This window comes from Microplitis mediator, chromosome 5, assembly GCF_029852145.1.
Source record: "Microplitis mediator isolate UGA2020A chromosome 5, iyMicMedi2.1, whole genome shotgun sequence".
Lineage (NCBI taxonomy): Eukaryota > Metazoa > Arthropoda > Insecta > Hymenoptera > Braconidae > Microplitis > Microplitis mediator.
In genome coordinates, this window is record NC_079973.1 from 11,401,196 (window position 1) to 11,423,029 (window position 21,834).

General features: G+C 30.3%; 2 protein-coding genes across 2 annotated transcripts in view; one reads left to right on the forward strand and one right to left on the reverse strand.

Moving 5' to 3' along the window:
* LOC130667854 (homeotic protein Sex combs reduced-like) overlaps positions 1 to 17,131 on the forward strand; it is a 56,616-nt gene extending 39,485 nt beyond the window's left edge. Inside the window, exon 2 of the mRNA XM_057469725.1 lies at positions 9,873 to 17,131. Coding sequence (XP_057325708.1) covers positions 9,873 to 10,177 — 305 coding nt within the window. The 3' untranslated portion in view covers positions 10,178 to 17,131. The remainder of the gene's footprint in view (positions 1 to 9,872) is intronic.
* A 670-nt stretch (positions 17,132 to 17,801) lies between these two features.
* LOC130668136 (neprilysin-2-like) lies at positions 17,802 to 21,396 on the reverse strand. The gene is made up of 7 exons (XM_057470249.1): positions 21,280 to 21,396; positions 20,458 to 20,597; positions 20,119 to 20,382; positions 19,838 to 20,043; positions 18,766 to 19,744; positions 18,428 to 18,678; positions 17,802 to 18,352 (listed from the first exon to the last, which is right to left on the reverse strand). Exons 1-7 carry the CDS (start codon positions 21,300 to 21,302, stop codon positions 17,996 to 17,998), a joined length of 2,220 nt encoding a protein of 739 aa, XP_057326232.1. The 5' UTR covers positions 21,303 to 21,396; the 3' UTR covers positions 17,802 to 17,995.
* Between the last annotated feature and the right edge of the window lie 438 nt (positions 21,397 to 21,834).

Here is a 21,834-nt window from a genome sequence, read left to right on the forward strand (position 1 = left end):
TTGAAAATATCGATCAAAAATAGTTACGTTATAATAAATTTATATCAAGCATGTAACGGTCAAATAATTTTCCATGTTATTATTTAATGATAAATTGTTTATAAGTTAATTATACGGTGACATATTAGAATAAAGTTTTCTCCAATGATTTATGTCGCAAATTTTCATTTATTTATAGATTAGTAGCAAGTGTGAAATTAAGACGCATTTTCGAGCCTATTTTTGTTTGTTTCGCATAGCTTACAAAACTGAATTTAATCGTCGGACTTAGCTCTACACTTTGTGAAGTAAAACACGTACTACGAGTATGTTGCCATCACGATTCTTAAGAGTTAATCCTAGTAGATATTACTAAATTCAGAACTTCAAAGCCAACTCATGAAGGAATCAGATATGTTATGGTTTAAGAATTCATTACTTTTCTAGTATATTATCAAAAGTTTTAGTAGTTACATAAATACATCTCGTATACATACATACATATACATATAGCTGAAGACTCATTTGTTGTGCCAAGTAAAAGACATTTGATGAAAAATGTTTTCGAAGAAAAAGTATTTTCTGCATTCTTCTTTAAAAATATACGAACTGAAGTGTAAAATCATATGTTTGGCGAAAATAGGTAAAGTGACGTAAAGAGTGAGTGTGAAAGAGAGATACAGTATAGCCATCAGTGATGAACGTACACAGTGTCATGACAACCATCCCGAAGTGACGTCTGTGGCATCTAATGTGTTCGACTTGCACTCTTCGTTCTTAATAAAATTTAGAAGCTTCTTTCATATGTGTATTTTTTGCTGTCAAGTTTATTAAAAGAGAAGAGATGAAAGAGTAAAAAACAAAATATTGTATTTATAATTTATTCTCTTAGTCGAAATTAATTTCATAAATGTTTCAAGATCTTATAGATGTAGGAAATTTAAAATATTTAGTTTTATAATTATACTATTTAAATTAAAATATTTTAAAATTATTTTATTTAAGTTTTTCTAGTAAATACGCGGTAAGAAATATTTTGCGGATATCACTATGCCAGTATGGGCTCGAATGCCATACTGTATGGTATCGAAGATTTTTATAGGTTATAAAATTGTATACATAAATGATTCAACCATTGCGGGAATAGTAACATTGGCAATAGTTGTCGCGGACGCCGCAATGTCACTTTGGCCGTCAGGCCCATACTGCGTTGCCGTATCCACATTAATTTGGCCGATAAACCTAGACTAACGACATCTATATAGTTTTGGTGATCATACGATAGCATACATTGATTGACAGGCCAGAAATTATTGCGAAAAAAACTAGTAGCATTGTGCCCTCGGCATTGTAATACGGGTCTCAGGGTCATGCTGTTTCGCCGTGCCTGCTATGCATACGTGTGAGCAATACAATAGCTCCAGTACTATACAGTATAGTACATAACGCCGTAACTTCGAATGAGCTCAATTGTTTAGCATGATATTGTTACAATAATAGCTGCGTTCTAAGTAGATAAAAATCTTTCTAACTGGACGTGAGCGATCGAGTAGCAGCGCGGCAGCGGTCATGCTTCATATTCGTTAGGTCTTGGTTTCGAATCCCGCCGCCAGCAGATTATTTTTCGAATTCTCCAGCAGTTTTAATTTTCCGGTATATCACTAGTATTTATTATTCACATGAAATAATCAACTAATAACAATATACTGATATCTCAAAGATTCTATGATTCAACTTAAATTTCGAATCGATTCGAATACTACTCGTGTATCTACGGATCATTATAATCTACTGCTTAAACCACTTCTTTAATTTCGACTTGATTTTTGTGTTTGTTTATGAAAGGGTATAGCTATCGCACTGATTTGTTACGGAATAGTTGAGTACATTGAAAATAGTACAGCAAAGTCAGATCAGTTTTAGCGGCACAAAACATACTACTACAAATTTTTGGGTATCATTATTTAACTGGCATCAGTCTGATTCCGATCCCAGTCCGCACGCAGACGCACTGTTTCAATATAGATAATCGTTTCTCAGCATAGTGTATTATTACGTAGTTATATATAACTTACACGATTATTAATGTATGCGTTGTAACAATGTATGCTATGTATTTATACGTTGGCATGCATGGGAGTTACAACTGTCCGCTAAAAAAGGAGTAATTTTGTGAGAAAAAGTGCTGGCTACTAAAAGATTATAAAGATTTTTTTTTTCTTTACGGGAATCCCTTAAATTATCAATCACTCCTCTGAAAATAACAACTGATTTTTCAATTTCGTGGCTTCTCCAGAAGCATGAATTTATAAATTTAGTATCTTTCATAAAAGTGAGATAAACATTCATTTTATTTTGTGAAGCATGAATAGTTTTTGACTATTTTTAAGAACACTTCAGATTATACGCACGTATATGTGCAAATAATTATGTTTTTTACTGTCTTTATTATTATAATTACTGTCTTTATTTTCTATGAAAATCAGAAAGATTTATTTAAGGTTTTGATTCCGTCAAACTTTAATATTAATGAGTTAAGTAGTTTTAAAGTTATTTAAAAAATAGATTATGGGAACGAAATTTCATTAAAAATTTTTTAAAAATAAGTTTTAGCTAAAAAGTTTTAGCTCGGAGAGTACGAGATCATTATTTATGCACATGCCTTCAAACTCAAGACGCTTGTAGATGTAGAGAAAACTTTGGGGTTGGTCTGCAGAATCAATGTTTTCATCTTTTTTTTTTAACTATTTTTTCAATAAACAAATTTTTAAAATTTTATGATACATTAATCAAAAAATAAAAATTAATGCATTATTAGTTTTAAAAATCTTATGTCAGAACTACTTTTAGAAACTTTATATCAAAATTTTTCAGCAAAAATTTCTTGTACCATAATTTACTCGAACAAAAGTTAATTATGCGATACACCTTGACACCTATGCAAAAACACCTGCATCATCATGATCATCATCATTGTCATGATCATCGTCATTATCATGATCATCATCGTTATCATCTATCTATTACACACATCCAAGGAAAAGAGGAACAATAAGAAGAGATAATGTACTTATATTAGAGCAATTACTATGCATGATGTATAACATACAATACATTTTCGATTTTCTAACCAGGAGGCTTTGTCGCTGAACCCCCACTGCCCCTGGATCTTTCTAAAATTTTTGTCTTCCCTCACCCTCTCGTATTTCTATTAACAGGATAAATTTTCGCATAAGAAAATATACCTGAAGATATTTTTACCATGAGAAATTATTACTGAGAAATTTAGTCGCGAGAAATTGTTGTATCAAAAAAGAGACGGTCACCTACAAGTAATAGATTTGTTGATAAATCAGGAATACTGTTATGTAATATGGTAAAAAAAGTTGTCTTTTCGAGTATATTTTGAAACACTGAAAAAAAAAAATTGCTATCTCACCAAAAGTCAGGATTACGCAGTTATTTGTCAAGATAACAAATCCATCTTGGTCAACGCAACGAAGTAACATTTGTTATGGTAAGTAAAGTGAAGTTGCCGTTATAACAAATGACATGCGTTGAGCTAAATATTAAATTAGGTTTTATAGAGATTTCTTGACTCGAGAAAATTTTACTTGACCTAAGATATTATCGCTTCTCTATATATTCTCTTGAGTCAAGAAAATCACTTCTTCAAGGCGCCCGCCTTTAACTATAGTTAAACATATAGGTATACTTTTAAAAATGAATAAGGTTTAATATTTTAGCCATAATTTACAAACACAATTTATGTCCAAAATCCAAAACTCGTGATAAATTCTTAATGATATTGTTTACCTAATTAAAGCACAAAAATTCTATGCGTATTCAAAAAATTTTTCTTCAACACATATCATTTGTTACAACAGCAACTTCACTTTACTTACCACAACAAATGTCACTTCGATGCGTTACCCGGGGAAAAAAATTTAGATCTATTCAGATCAAATGATATCTGATGTTTCAGATCTGCATTTTGGCCAGATCTGTTTAGATCAAATTAGATCTATTCTGATCAGAATAGATCTACTTGGACCTAAATAGATCGAGGTAAATAAAAAACACTCTTAGATCTGCTCAGATCAAATTTGATCTAATTCGCTAGATCTAAATAGATCTGATTTTTTATCTTTATCCTAATAAAAATTAACATGCCTGATTAAAAATATATTAAATATATCACAATAATATAAAATATATAGGATAGAAGCCATTAAAATTAAAAGTAAACGTTTCATGGTCCATATGAGATCAGCTTTATCTTCTCCTTTGAATGATACAATTGAAATTTAACTTAATTAAGATTCATATTTAAGATCACTCTTCTCTAAACAATACAAATTAACATATAATTAAGAAGATACCAATTTAAATAAAACAAAGTATCCAATAGTTATTGTTCTCGACAGTAGTACAAAATGAGTATAAGTATTTAAATATTGTCATAAATTAGACTGATTTTTTGTTAAATAAAAATGGTTATAATCAATATAAAACATATTGCATAAACATAAAGGATCACTTTTTTATAATCAAGAATGAAAGTAATCTCATTCTAAGATACATAAAGAATTTTTCCTTAAAGTATTTTATACTTATTTACCCAATGAAAATAATAAAATAAAAAATTTCTCATGATTGAGTAACTATTAAATACAGATCTAATCTGATCAAAGAAGATCTGAACTTTTTTTCCAGAGAAAAAGTTATATTAGCTCAGATCTGGTTTGATCTATGTAGATCCAATTAGATTTATTTATATTTACTTCATAAATTGATCGTTTAATCAATGTTGATCTATTTTGATCTGACTAGATCTAGTTTGATCTGAACAGATCAAATCAGATCTACTCTGATCTGGGTTTAGTATCAAATTTGATCTGAGCTGATCTAATTTGACCTAATTTGATCAGAACAGATCTGAATTTTTATTCCCGGGTAACCAAGATAGTTTTGCTATTATAACAAATAGCTAGTTAATCCTGACTTTTGTTATTATACCAATTTTTTTTTTCAGTGTAAAATTTTATCAAAAATTACTGAAACAAATAGTATAATTCTCAAGAATATCGTTGTCTCACTGTTACCTAAAACTTTCGGGTATAATTGATACTACAACATTCTCTGCGTGTACCATACAAAGATAAAATAAAAAATGATAAGTAATGGTAATAAGAATCAAACATTGCGAGTTAAGGTTTAGTCCGGAAGAAAGTATATTTTAATCGGTGTGTTCGGAATGTCGCAGAAAAAATGGAACCCGTCAGCCTTCGGACGGACTTGTTCCCCTGGATACAGAGCCCAGCTATATCGATGTCGGTGGGACACGGGCATCAATTAATCACGATGAAGATCAGGGATAACCCTGCACACCAGTTCACCATCAATATAATGCATCAAGTATCCACACGTGGGACGGTGCATAACCTTTATCCATGAGAAGACATCAGACTCCCATTCTTTCCTCTCCAAAAAACTTTTCTCTTTATGTGTCTTTCTTTTTCGTCAACAGTCTCGCTGTCTGTCAGTTATCATATGTCTTAGGTTCATTTCGAGGCCGTTGACATTCTGATTGAAATCAAACAGCTCAACGAAAAAATTCATCAGCTTCGCTCTTCTTTATTATATGGCTCTTTTATCTTTGCATGACATCATACGAATGAGACTAAAGTGTAAAATTTCTTATGAATTATTGACTCTAACATTGCAATTTTTTATCATGTAGAATGAGGCTGTTTTTCAGAGAGTGCTTTGCTGAGCAATATGAAAACCGTGGTACATCGTGAGGAAACCGATAACGCACCCATTAAGCTTTTTCTTTTATTTATGTTAAAATAACGTGAACGCTTTATTCAACAAGATATTTTTACGAATCCCAGCAGTTACTGGCCCGTAATTTTTAGGTCTTTGTTCAACTGATGTTCTATGGATATATTGGACAGCGTGAATGTTACACTGAAAAAAATAATCGCTAGCTGCTAAGGATTTTTTTGTTTAGCAGCTAGGGATTAAAAATCGTTAGCTGTAAGCGATTTTTTCGCTATGTATATATATATATAGCTAATTACACTGAACGGTGTGTAAGATAACACTCACATCGAGTTAAAAGTACACTGTCCGAGCTACTAGCGAAAAAATCGTTAGCAGCTAGCGAAAAAATCGCTTGCTGCTAAAGATTAAAAATCGCTAGCAGCTAGCGATTATTTTTTTCAGTGTATAAAACTTTTTAAATTAAAAATTACATACTTTCCCTTCATTTTTTCAATTCTGGGCAATGAAATTCGAAAATATTAAAAAAAAGAGAAGTTTTTGAATCCAGTCCGATTTTTTGAATTCATAGTTATAACAGATGTCGTTTCGAGTTCCGGTAAATCTATTCTGACCTTTTTTAGGATGGCGTCTGTGTTAGTAAACACATTAATCGATTTGGACGAGTTTTGTGCGACAGTCAAAGGGTGATTTTGTGGCTGGCTCTATACACAGAGCAATCGTTTTTCAAATTTTTTTTATGTGCACTAGATTATTAATTATGAGAAGCATCAGAATAGAAAAACAAACAGTGTTATAGATAAACCAGTATATTTAGATTGATTATACCAACGTTTTAAATTTAGCAACGTTCATTTAACATGAGTAGTAGTTTACTCCACGATTTTTACTACGATTTCACTCTGCTGAGTTTTTTCTAATTAATATTTTCCAAAACTCCTCTTCGGAGTAAATTTCACTTCGAAGGGAAGTGAATGATTACATGGAGAAACTATTCTTGTTTGAAATGCTATGGTGTCATAGAAATGCTGGACCATGTCGACTTCCTGATGGAAATTGGAATATTCACATGCGAAAATTACTATAACCATAGCACAATCGACAGCAAGGCTGACAGGTCCGGCAATACTATGACACCATAGCATTTCAAACAAGAATAATTTTCTGTGTAAAAAATCTACTCCGCATTCACTCCAGGTTCAATCCATGTTGGTATTTTTCCCTACGGGATGTCTCCTACCCTACTAGTGATCTCGCGTTTTATTTTATAGAAAGATGTGTACTTAGCACGAGATACTACTTTGCCTCTCTATTATTTGTGTGTAAAAGGTTATCTTTCAGTGGACATCACACATAATTTTTATTCGAATATTAAAATATGCCTATCAAAGATGAAGGCAGACTTCTGGTAGCCAGAAATATTTTTCAGTGAAATTCTTGTTTTTAAATTATTTTTGCTAAAGTGATGCTACAATATCTGAGCTACTCTAAATTATGTATAGTTTTGAAAAAAGGCAATCAAAGACAGTAGAAAATTGGAGTAACGTTATATAAACTCAATTATATCATTATTGTAATACTAACATTTGATTCATGTTTCGAATCTATTATTAAGTTTTCTCAAGTCTAAAAACAGTCTGGTGAATTGAATGGAATGTACAAGCAATCTCTCACTGTCTCATAGTCTCAACTGTTTTAAAAATTTTCTGTCAAGCCTGTGAAGCAGTTAAGTTAAACTAGTTCACGAGTTTCGATTGTTTTTGACTTCGTGACAGATTTCAGATATCTCTAGTCTTTTGATCAGTTTTATTAAACATTTTTTATTGCCCAATTCACTCACTTCTCAAATTTTACTCTGGCAAAATTACTGGTTCAAAATATACTACATCTATAATTGATGATCCTGATAGTCTAGAGTTTGATACATTAGAAAGAATTGAAATTTTATTATTTTACTTTTAAACGAATACACGGAAAAAAATTAATCGTGAATGCAACTTGATGCAGTCTTGGTAAATAAACATGATGAAATCATGTTGCATTCACATTATTTGTCATATTTCGGCTACATGATAATCATGTTGCGGTAACATGAGAAAATCATGTGGTATTCACAAGATTTGTCATGTTTCGGCTACATGATAATCATGTTGCATTCACATGATTTGTCATGTTGCATTCACATGATTTGTCATGTTGCATTCACATGATAATCATGTTGTGGTAACATGAGAAAATCATGTGGCATTCACAAGATTTGTCATGTTTCGGCTACATGAAAATCATGTTGCTGCCACATATTGTCATGTAGCCGAAACATGACAAATCATGTTGCTGCCACATGATTATCTCATGTGACCGCAACATGATTATCATGTGAATGCAACATGGCAAATCATGTGAATGCAACATGATTTTTCTCATGTTACCGCAACATGATTATCATGTAGCCGAAACATGACAAATCTTGTGAATGCAACATGATTTTCTCATGTTACCGCAACATGACTATCATGTAGCCGAAACATGACAAATCATGTGAATGCAACATGATTTTCTCATGTTACCGCAACATGATTATCATGTAGCCGAAATATGACAAATAATGTGAATGCAACACGATTTCATCATGTTTATTTACCACGACTGCATCATGTTGCATTCACGATTAATTTTTTTCCGTGTATATTAGCCGAACACTACATTAAAGCTCTAAACCGTTTCTTTATTGTTTTAATCACCTTCTTGGATTCAATGTTATATAATTAGTGGGCTACTTCATAATTTTCGAAAATTGAACTTTGTTATACGTGTGTCTTTTATTGCATTAAATAATTTCTGAAACCTCCAAGTAGTAGCTCTATTTGAAAGCATTTCCGGGTCAAAAAAATTACTTTAATTTTAAAAATCGAAAATAAAGCAAGTCAAGGTTAAAGGGGACCACTAGTGTGACCGCCTAAAAAGAAGATGATTTTCGGAAATTATTTTAAAGAAAACTACTGCATGGAATGCTTTGATGTTTTAACGATATATTTTTGGATATATAATGAATACAAGATTAAATTTTTGGACCTAATAATTTAAAATTCACTGAGTTATTCACAATCTCCCAAGGCTTTGAAAAAAAGTCCCTCCACTGCAGGGATAATGACTTTCATAGTGTCTGAAATAAAAAAAAAAATCAAACAGTTTATCAAACTAGAAGGTATTTTCCGTACCATGACTCTTTGGCTACGAAAAAAATTGAAACTTAACAAAATGGCGGAGTTTTTAAATAAAATTTCAAATCATTTGCAAAAATTTGATATTTTTTGGCATGCCCAAATTACATTTTTGATTCGATCGGAAAACTGGAGCTTCATGGTACATAGGAATATATATAAAAGGCGCTGCGATTTGAATCGAATCAATCGGATGATTTGTCTTTGAGTTACAACTGCAGCAATTTTGAAAAATGCATTGTCGAGAACCGATAAGCGGCTGCTCTTCAGATGACTGTAAGTCAAAAAAACTATTCGAGATGTGCACCAGAAATTGTAGTATGTTATTATCGAAGGTATAGACTATCGAAGTATGCATAAAAAAAATTGATTTTTTCAAAATTTCACACTAATTGTCTCTCTTAAGTCAAAAGCGTTATTTTTTTGACCCGGGAATTGTAATCGCTTTTTACATTTTTTAAAGTGGATTAATTTTCCATAAATGCCCTTATGAAATCAACACATCTGAAAGGGTGTAAAAAGTACCTACGATGCTTTTAAATAAAACTAAAGCACTTGGTGATTTAGGGTGATATGAGCATTGAATAAAGCAAATAAATATGTATAGAGATACAATATCACACAAATAATTTTATTGTCTAAAAGTAATTCCTATTATCTCACATAAGCAAAAGAAACTCGATAATTTAAACCCTATATCGCCTAATCATTTCGAGAATAAAACTAAGACAGCTTTTTTTTTCTACAGTTGTTTCAGCGATTGACGAAAAAAGAAAAAAATACTGATGTTCATTTCATAATTGTCATCGCGATCTTACTTCGTCAATAATGCGAATCAAGTATTCATGAAATGTCATTAAAGCTCTTTTTAATTTTATGTTTCAGGTACTGTGAATGCAAACGGTGAGACGAAACGTCAAAGGACGTCGTACACAAGGTATCAGACTTTAGAGTTGGAAAAAGAATTCCATTTTAATCGTTACCTAACAAGGCGGCGGCGTATTGAAATTGCACATGCACTGTGTTTAACAGAACGTCAGATTAAAATATGGTTCCAAAATCGACGAATGAAGTGGAAAAAAGAACACAAGATGGCGAGTATGAACATCGTACCGTACCATATGTCACCATACGGCCATCCCTACCAGTTCGCACCGCACCCGAGCCAGTTTGCCCATTTGGCCACATAGGACGAGTTCTCGCCCGCCGAGCTCGGAGCACACGCTGTCCGGTTTCCCAGTATGTACGGTGAGCAGAATTTCTAAGGCTTCCTATGCTATAACATCCCATCAACTTGTACACAAGTTACGATACGCAGCATAAAATGATGCTCGACTTGTTCTGAAGCACTTGAATGATTTGTTGTTTCATTTATCCATATTTGTAGACAAACGATCTACCATACGATCCAATTAGATCGATCACATCTGGAAAATTCATTCATTTATTCCAATTTTATATATTTTATTTATTGACCATTTCATCATCACATTAAATATATTTATATAAACTGAGACATTACATGTCATTCGATTGCTACAGTACATCTTTTCAAGTCAATCAACTGATAAAAGTTGAAGGGAAGCTCATTAGAAACAAAAGTTCTGCTTTTAAATAATATCCGTACACCTGAAATTCATCAAGACTGGACTATACTCCGAGATGACTCTCATGATATTGCAATATTATATAACTAAATTAAAAACTATGAACTTTAATTAAATTTTAAATAAATTGCAGAGAGTCAAACTCAGTGGGCGAGATGAAAGAGTCTCATTAGTTTGTAAGATTATACTTCAATGCATCTAAATAGTTAAAAAAAAAACGAATATATACATATATATGTACTAGAGTGTTTAAAAAAAAAACTTTTTTTTTCTTATGGTCTCAAAAGCTGGTTTTAAGTAAAAAAAAAGCCTCCGAAAGAACAACTCGAAATCTCAATTCTTCAAGAGCTCAACGAATATTCATTTTCCCGTTTAAATTGCATGTAAGAAAATTTTTTTTTTTTTTTAAATATAAAAGTATTAAAAAAAATTTTTTTTTTAAATCAAAGTACATGGTCGCGTAGAAAATTAAATTCTCTACAAAAAAGTTCTGACCCGGGAAAAAATCATCATGCACGACCATGTTTGATCATGCATGATCCAAGCATGACTTTGCACGATTCATGCAAAGACACGCATGATCATGAGAATCCATGTTTAATTATGCATGATCATTTATGACGAGGAAAGAATAGTCATGTATGGTTCATGCAATATCATGCATGACCGAGCTCCATCATGAATGATCATTCACGACACCGCATGATTCATGCAAAGGCATGCATGATTATGTAAAGTCATGTTCAATCATGTACGATCATGTATGTCGAGGAAAGAATAGACATGCATGATTCATGCAATATCATGCATGACCAAACTCAATCATGAATGATCATTCGTGACACCGTATGATTCATGCAAAAGCATGCATGATTATGTAAAATCTTGTTCAATCATTCATGATCAGGTCTGATAATTTTTTTTCCAGGGAGTCTTTTCGTCGCAGAGCTAATAGAAAAAAAGCTATGATTCTTTAAACTACATTAAATAGTGTAACAATGTTTTTCATTATATTCAACAGTTTTTTGACAGGAATTTAGATTTTTCATTGAAGCCAATGCCATCTGGAATTTTTTTTGAACACATGAAAAAAATTTTCCTTACTTTGAAAACAGAACGTTTTTTTTTTTAATTTAAAAACAGAAAAAAAAATATTAATTCTTACAAAAAAATATTTTTCTTTTGAAATTTATATGGAAAATAAGTAAGATCTCAGAAATCTTTTTAAAACACCTGATTGATTATATATAATATATAGACTCGGCATATAAGCACGTACATGCAATAAAATCCGGAAATTATCTTTAAAACTGTGTATCGTTAAGTTTTTCAATTCACTATTGTTTCAAGCTTCATAACTTTTTTCCTGTTAGTGGTACGAAGAATACACTTAGGGACTTTTTTGTAGAGAATTAATTTCCTACAGGATTACGTACTTTGATTTTTGAAAAAAAAAAATTTTTTCACATGTAATTTAAACGAGAAAATGAATATTTGTTGAGCTCTTAGCAGGATTGAGATTTCGAGCTCGGCTGCCCAATTTCAAAACACAGTAACTGACAAAAATCAAATTTTAAAAATATGTATCGAATCATCTTCACAAGACTCCACTGGAACTAAAAATACTAAAAAATTGATTTTGAAAAATTTGTCACTGTGTTTTGAAATCGGGTAGCCGAGCTGCTCTTTTGGGAGGATTTTTTTTATATCTAAGACTAACTTTTAAGACCATAAGACTAAAAAAAAAGATGTTTTTTAAAACACCCTAATACATATATATTTATATACATGACTGTAAATGCTTGAAAACAGTGTATTTTTTTTTTCGTCGGCGTTCAATAATGTTCGCATTTGTGAGCCAGAAAAAAAAATACAAACATAAAGTACTTATATTTTCACGCTTTCTCTATTGAATAGGTGAATTAATTTATATGACATACGTTATCACAATTTTTTTTTTTTTTTTCGAATTTCTTGTAAATTCTTACCAAAACGAAAAAAACCTTGTAGGTTAAAGTTAGACTTAATTATAGTAATGAATATGATTTTGACAAAAGCAAAACTAAGAGCAATTGATTAGAACGTTAAATGTACAAAGTATACCGTTCTATATTTGTTATATGAAAATGTTAATATAACAGTGTCTCATATAAATTTCTAGAATATATATAAATGCCTGATAATACTCAAAGCTTTATTGATAAAATGAAAAATAAATCAAATCAAAAAGCGTAAATGAAAAGAAAATAGGATATTATGTGTTTGATACGTCGGTTTTGAAGAAATAATTTGAAAAATATAGATCATACATTAATCATTTATTTAAGTAACGTCTGATAAAAAGCATGTCGAATCAATAAAATATATTTAAGTTGATTTTACAATAATTGAAAAAGCTAAATTTATTTATTGGAGAAAAGTTATAAGTTGTGTAATTTTTAAAATATACGGAGAAAAGTTTATAATAATTTTGCCACCAAATTTGTATTTAAAAGCTTATATGTGGTGCTTTGTGATTTTGGGAGCTTCAGACTATAAATTTTATTGATAAGTTCGGGGGAGGGGGTACCACCTGAGGAAATACTGAGTTTTTGGGAACTCAAATACGTTAAAATTTTTTTTTAATGATATTCAGAGTGAATAGAAACAATTTTTATTTTTAAGTGCGAAATGTGAATTTTTGGAAATCAAATAAGAAAGACCGGGGCGCGCTACGGCTTCCTAGGGCATTGCGGCCACCCTCAAAAATTTTGAAAAAAAATTTTTTTTTTCCATTTTCGGTCAAATCATGATACCTCTGATGTTTTAAAAATATTTTAAGCCCATCTGCGATATTTGGAGCAAAATGGACTTCTGAAAAGAAATTTGCTACAGAAAAATTTTTATTTTTTCTAGACTAAAATGAATTTGAAAAATTTATTGAATAAAGCTCTTTTAGGTCAACAAATTATATTGTGGTTAAAATAAAAAAATAAAAATTTTAATAAAACTGTAAGTCCATGGGATTATAAAGGTACAGAATTGTATATTTGTGGTTGAAATTTTTTTTTTCAATAAAAAAAAAACAAAAATCTTTTTAAGCTTTTTTTTGGAGGGGGGCCGTCGTGCCCCAGAAAAAAATTTTTTCTTTAAGTTTTGGTAAAACCTTACTGGATTTGCTTAAGATAGGTCCAAATTAGATTAACCTATAGATTAAAAGCCATAAAAAAAAATTTCCGGCTTAAGGGGGCCGTCGTGCCTCGGTCGCCCCTAAATTGGTTTAAATTAAATTTTCTTATAAGTAATTTACGTAACGAAAATTTACATTTCACACAATTATTGGATGCAAAGGAAAAAAAATATTTTTAATAGTTTTTTTAAAACATGAGTCATTAACATTTTCGACTGACACTTTCGATTTTGAAAAAGCTTTCCGTACGAAAAAAGTATATATCCGGAATACATACGGGCAAAATTGAATATATGTCTCATATATGCGGCATATATTCAGATTTGCCCGAATATATACGGAAATATACTTTTTCAGTGCTGGTTAACAAAAAAAAAATCAAAATAATGCTCAATTATATTATCAAAATTGTGCCTAATTTGCCCCCCCCCTCCCTCCCTCTTATTTTACATCTAATTACACAATGTTAATAAACTTTTGTTATGTTACATCATTTAAAAAAATTGTTTTTTTTTTTCATGAAATATAACGTTATATTTTGTACAAGATTTTGATGTATCCTATTACAAAGTGTTAGATTGTCGTACAACTGCTATCATATATCTCAGCAATTTTTAATTATGAATTTTTCTCCGTATATTAGATCCATTGAATTGGTATAAACATGAATTAATAAGATTTTATTGGGTGTTTTTAAATTGAATCACGTTAACAATATATGTAAAATTTTTGACGAGTATCAAAATAAGATCAAGCGGGTGAAGATTTATGGTGACAATTTTACATAAGTTCGGCAAAAGGCAATTACATGCAACCTCTTGAATCTCATGTTAAATAAATAATTTAGCTTGACCGATCATATGTACATCAATACGTACAGTTAGTAATAAATCGACTGTCTTATTAAAGTAAAAATAATAAAATAAAGTGGCTCACAGTAAAATCAGTTGAGCAAGAATTCGTTTTTGATATAAAATTGTACATTCTTGTAATTGTGGTGTTATATCTTGTGATACGAATTTCGCAAACTAAAAATTGTAATATTGAATTTTTTTTTTTTATGTTAAGTTAATAAAAAGTTAAATAGTGTTTTGAAAAGACAAATTCGGAAGCATACAGGGATTTATGAGTATACGATAAATAAGTTAAATAAATTAAGTGATTGTACATAATTATTAAAAAAAAATATATATATATACATATAAAAATTAGCAAAGATTATTAACTATGTTGGCGTGATATATTGGGAATAATGAAAAGGCTGAATGTAAACTCGAAAAGTCTCAGCTTCCTTTTGTTTTAACTCATAAGATGTTATGATACCTTTATATCAATGTATTTAAATTTTTATTTATTTATTGTACTAATAATAATAACAATAATAATTATTATTGTTATTATTATTACAATTAGTTTCATTTTAGTTATTACTATTATTATTATTACTATTGGTTTAATTTTAGATATTATTATTATTATTATTATTATTATTATTATTATTATTATTATTATTATTATTATTTTTTAAAAGTGAGTCTGTTGTATATTGACTTAGTTCAGTGTTAATATTAAATTTTATTTGTTTCGTTATGATTTTTTGTTATTTAACGCCGCGTGTCGTCGGCTACATACACGCTCAATTCTACGCGAATGGCCACAATTTACTTATGAGATAACACAAGTCAACGAATGATTTAACACGAATTATGATTATTGTATTTCAAACATATTTTTTTATTGACAAATTAATAGCTTTCACATTTCGTCCCCTTTCTGGGTAAACCTCGTACACGGTAAGAAATGCATAGCGTTTAACACCATGCTGGTATGGTCTCAAGACAGATACCAAAATTGTATGTGAAATATTCCAAGACAGTATTGTAACGAGTCCCAGAAGTATGGCGTTATTTACTATACTGTATAGTTCTGGAGTATAGTATTGTATTGCTCACACGTATGCATAGCGGGCACGGCAAAACAGCATGGACCTGAGACCCATACTACAATGCTGAAAGCACAATGCTACTAGTTTTTCCCGCCATAATTTCTGGCGTGTCAATCAATGTATGCTATCGTATGATCACCAAAACTATATAGATGTCGTTAGTCTAGGTTTATCGGCCAGAAGCAATGTGGATACGGCAACACAGTATGGGCCTGACGGCCATACTGACATTGCGGCGTCCGCGCCAACTATTGCCAATGTTATTATTCCCGCAATGGTTGAATCATCTATGCATACAATTTTATAACCTATAAAAATCTTCGATACCATACAGTATGGCATTCGAGCCCATACTGGCATAGTGATTTCCGCAAAATATTTCTTACCGTGTAACTGCAAAATTATAATTTCTTCAGAAATCGGTCAAAACCTCTATTGTGTTACACGTACGTTCATGGAAATATTAAAACTCAAAAGTCTCCCGAACATTCTGTCGTAATTATTAAAATTTGAAGCTTTTTTTAACTAGTAGCTTTACAAAAGAATGTTTTCCACTCATAATTGTAATTATGAAAAAAAAGTAGTTACGAGGTTCACCCAGAAGGGGGTCGATTTGGGACAATTTAATTTTTTTTTCATTATTTTTATGTAGGGCAGAGTGGGGTGGAATGGGCGCCTTAAGAAAAAAGGGCTTATACGTAATATAAATGTAAGCCCATTTTGCCTCCCCAACCCTGTAATTACAAAATACTCATTTTTATCAGCACAATTTTACTTTAATTATTAGAATGTACCGATTGGTCATTGTTTCTAATTTGAAAAATATGTATAAAAAAAATTATATAACAAAATACACTGCAATTTAATAAAATGTCATATTAAAATATTCATATACTTTATTCGTACGAAATTTGTCCGAAGATTAACCATAAGTATTACATTCGCGTAGACGTTTTTCTCAAATGTTAATTCATTCCATGTATGATACGTGATAGTTTTAATAAAAAAAATACTTGCTATAACTACATAAATTTAGAACACAAATATGTGTACGATCGTATAATAATTATATATAATTAAAAGTGTAATTATTAAATGGTATGTCGTAAACGAAAAACAGTTCTTTCTCTTTTTGCCTTTTTATATCATTACTCTTCCTCAACCGTCTGCAACATTCATTAAACGATTAAGTGTCATGTGCAAACGATAATTGATTTAAAATTTTTGGATGTATTTAACATAACACTATAATATAATTACATGCTGCTATTTTCTTGCAGGAAAGTATACTTGCAACTTTCATCTTGCAACAATCAGTATTATTAATTAGAATTATTCTTATTATGATATATTTATACAATTAAAAATTATGAACGAATCGACGTAAAAATCATCTGAAGAACTAATTAAATATATATGGAATATCTGAAATGTTTTCTACAATCGAATATTACTTATTTCCATGACTATTATCAATTGTGTAATCAAAGTATACATATATATATATATATATATATATATATATATATATATATATATATATATATATATATATATATATATATATATATATATATATATATATATGTATATATTTTTTTAATTATAATTTAATGATGATAATTTGTAGAGAATAAAATTGTCAACAAAAAAGACCTAACAACATTTTGTGATAAATCTGATAGTTTCGCCAGAAAAATAAAAAGATCTTCAACTTTACTTCGAGCTCTAATAACTTTTAAACAGATGGATTTATCAAAAAATGATAATCGACCTTTTTTATAGAGCGTTCAATTTCCTACAAAAATAAGTAGTAGTTTATTCGATCTATTGATTTGTTAACGAGTGAAAAATACTCAAAGTTAAAAATAAGTTTTCCTGTGTTTTTTAAATGGGAAATCAAATTTTTCAATGAGCTAGGTCTGCAATCGACATAGAATTTTTCTTTCTTTCGCGAAAATTGTTTTTTTGTGTTAAACTATGATTTTTTCCAAATAAACTTAAAAAAAAAAAATGCTGCTCCGAAATTACGCACCCTAATATATATAGTCGACTCTATCCTAAACTCATAAGAAATGAATGGCCACAAATTAATTAATTATAGTAAATAGTTTTTTTTTGTATTAGTAATTTCATTTCCTTGACTTAATTTTTGGAAGGCAAAATATTTGGCTTTTCCATCTGTTATATTTTTTATAATTTATGATGGAATCGAAGTAAGAGGAATAGAGTAGATAGTTTAATGATTTGATTATTTGTTGAAATGAATCGGAAATTTCCTGCAGAGTTAATAAAAATAATTGAATATTTTTATTAAAATACTACATTTATTATCAGGATTCATGGTAGAGCCTAGGGGACAATTGAAATCTTTTGAAAAATCTGGGCTGTTTGAAAGTACTCCAATGACACGTTTATCTTCTGGAGGATGCTCATCGGTCAAATCTATTTGCTGCAAAAATGACTTTGGTCTGCACCATCGAGTTGCATATGATAGCCAAAACAACTGATTTGAATTATAAGGCAAGTTAGAAAAAGGTGCATCGGGTCCATACTTTTTGACCCAGTCTTGGTAGACCGAATAAGCAACTTGTATACCAATATTGTCGGCAATATTTTCTTTCAAATAGATTGAACCGTCTAGCTGCAAGAAATCAAATAAATGTTTGAGAAATCACATTCTACTCTATTCATTCCTCGAAAACATTATTAATCATACTTCTTCTCCAGTTGCTTCAGTAAAATAATTCGAGAATTGTTCTATTAAACAATCTTCTGTTTGCTCGAATTGTTCATCTGCCAATACACTCCATCCGTTGTCTTTCATTCCGAACTCATCAGCAACATCGTAAGAAGCATAAATAGTATGCCCCATTTCGTGTCCAATAGTTACTCCAAGCGTCCCTAAATTAATGTAATCTGGACGATTGATACTGAAGGACAAATTTCTCAATCTTTCAATACCTATAACTAAAATTTTTCTACGATGAGATTAAAATATTTAGCCTAAAAAATCACTCTAAATAAGTCGAATAGTTGAATAATAAATATATATACCAATAATATTAAATAAATCCAAGTTGGAACCGTCGACTTCAAACGGGTCTAATAGTTTGAAAATATTCATCCAATTAATCAAATTTAGTGGCTTCTTCAACACTTCTGAAACTTTTTTGCGATTGAATGAATTTACGTTCAAGCGATTCTTTAAATAACTGTCAGGAGTTATTTTAAGGCCTTGATAATATGCATCTAATATTTTATCATCAAAGACTTCGTCGAGATATCCAATGATAAACCTTAAAGAATTAATCTCTGCGGTTAGTTTATTTTTGGTTCTAACATCCGACGCATACGTGTTACTCAAAATATCTAAAAATTTGTTTTTTATGTCGAAAGTCCATTGATCTGCATGAGTTTTGGCCCGTTTGTCGATTGAGAAGTGATGTACATAGTAAAAATACATGAGTTCTGGTAACAGAATTTTAAGATTGTCGAAGCAATCAATATTGCCAAAGACAGCTGATGGGTTTCTTATTTTAGAATAAGCTATGTGAAGCTTAGATAGAGTAACAGATTCGACCATTGGAATAAAAGATTGAATTCTCTTCCATACAGCGTAATTGGCTTGGACTCTTTTAGGAGTTTCTTTCATTAATTTTTCCAGTTCATTTATGTAATGATGAATTTCAATGAAAATCAGCGTTTCATTTGGGTTGAAAAATTTTTCTTGCGATTCAATTGTCATAGTGATCAATTCATCCCATTTGATTCCTGGCCACTTTTCTTTTATTTCCTTCAGCGACATTTTGCGGGCGTCATCTACATAATTTAATGCTATATCGTTGTTATTGCTTATATTGATAAGTTTGAGTTCAAATTGAAATGATTCCATGAGTTCTATTTTTGCTTGTGTTTCATTCGCACCAAGAAGTTTAGCAACATCGACCATATACTTATAATAAGCATTGATTGTGATATTATTCTGGAGATTCTTTATATTTTCATACGAAAATTCAAATTCTTGTGGATACAACTGATTGATTAAAGCCGAAGACAACAAAAAAATTAGATCATCACAAAATTTGAAAATTTTAATAAAATGAGAAACGGTTGAATTAATACTTACAAAATATTTCTTACTTCCGTTATGTAGTTTAATATATAAATAAAGAAATAAGTATTTAGCGGCGCCAAGATTTCTTGCTTTGTTATTGAAACTTATCCAATCAAAATTAGAGCTGTTCCATTTAGAGCCTTTGATAACGGGCCACTCGCCTAATTCAGATATTATTTCTGTTAAATCATCTAGTTTGTCTGCTTTGATACCAGAATCTAAATAATTGGAACATTATAAACTACCGAAATTATGCATATATTTGCATATTTAAATGAAAACTGAATAATTACAGCTATCGTTGATTTTAGAATTCACTTTTTCACAAGAAATCATGAAGTCTCTCAGGAAATGAAATTGCTTTGGTAAATCCCTTGGTTCAAATTTTTTTATTGAATCGAAAATTTTATTATACATGGTGCTCGGTGGGTAATCAAAGTCATGTTGAACAAATTCTGCATAATCAGCTGGAAAGTTATCAAAATTTCCACAAGCGAATTCATAAAAATTATCGCAGGGATCGACGCTCATATTCATATTAGACATCAAATTGAATTCTAAAATAATATTGCAATAAATTATTTTATTGTTGCTGTAACAAATCATACAGAATAATGTCTACAAGTTTTTACCGAATTCCAAATTATCCATAACACATTCTCGAGTCATACAATTTAACTTATTTCCAGGTGACTGGTCCATTGAATTATTCAAAGTTTTGGCTGTTGTCATTGAAATACATATTGCGAGCGAGCCAGCCAAAAATTTTTTCCTGTACGTTAATATTATCAGAAAAAAAAAAAAACGGTAAATTCATTGATTATAAATAAAAGCAGTAGGATTTCCATGAGGATCATTACTACACTGTAAAAAGAGCGGTGTTAAAAATGGACTCATTTTAACTCCGCCCAGTGTTAAAATAAAAATACACCGGTGTAGGAGGAGTAATTCACTGGTGTTAAAAATACCGGTGTTAAATCAGGGTAACCGGTGTAAAAGTGGAGTAAAATCGGTGTAAAATCGGGGTAAATTGCGTCCGCTTGGAGTATCGACTTTAAAGATTATAAAACATAAAAAATGTCAGTTTTTTATGAAAATTAATAAAAAATATCGTTTATTAACAAGTATAGTGATCGAGTGAGTAAAAATATTCACAAAGTTAAATATTTTAACACTGGTAAAAAATATTTACACCGGTGGCGGCGTTATTTTCACATCGCTTTCGGGGGTAAATTTAACACCGATCATTTTAACACCTACACCGCTTGGACTTACCCCGGTGATTTTTTACAGTGTAAAGATACTTTATATATATATATATATATATATATATATATATATATATATATATATATATATATATATATATATATATATATATATATATCTATGCATTGAAAAAATGCTGATTGTATTACGAATTCACATTACTTTATTTTAACAACTATTCTTACTTTATAGTATGAAGGAAAAACATGGACTGCTGTTAGATTAAAGTCCAGAAGTTACAGGTATATATTCATAACTTACATATTCAAATTTTTCATGGCAGTCAAGAAAAAGTCGTTCAGCTACGAACGACGATTATAACTGACGATATCACTGACAAGTGATCGATGCACTAATACTAAATTTTTGTTTTTTTATGTTGTAATTACGTGCTCTTATCATAACAGTCGTGATTGATAAAAAAGCAATAATGGAATTAGATATCGTATACTAATGTATAATAAAAAAAAAGATGACTGATAGTTTTAATTGAACTTAAATATATTACAAAATTAAAGCGAAATGAACTGTTGCACGTCAATTTCAACCTTGTAGATACTCTATTGATATTACCTAGCGATTACTAATTTCAAATATAAGAAAAAATTTAGATCAATGACGTCTAACTGGAATTAACGATTCTTACAAAACTTCGTTTTTCTATTTTTAACTTATAAGAAATAGGTCGCCTCAATTAATCAATTATAGCAAATAGTATTTTTTGTACTTCGAATTTTCCT

Coding starts and splice junctions, on each gene's coding strand:
- LOC130668136 (XM_057470249.1), bottom strand. CDS start 21,302: ATGTTTTTCCTTCATACTATAAA. Junction 20,598..21,279: donor TTTTTCCTTCATACTATAAA/GTAAGAATAGTT, acceptor ATTAACGTACAG/GAAAAAATTTTTGGCTGGCT. Junction 18,353..18,427: donor CTGAAGCAACTGGAGAAGAA/GTATGATTAATA, acceptor GATTTCTTGCAG/CTAGACGGTTCAATCTATTT.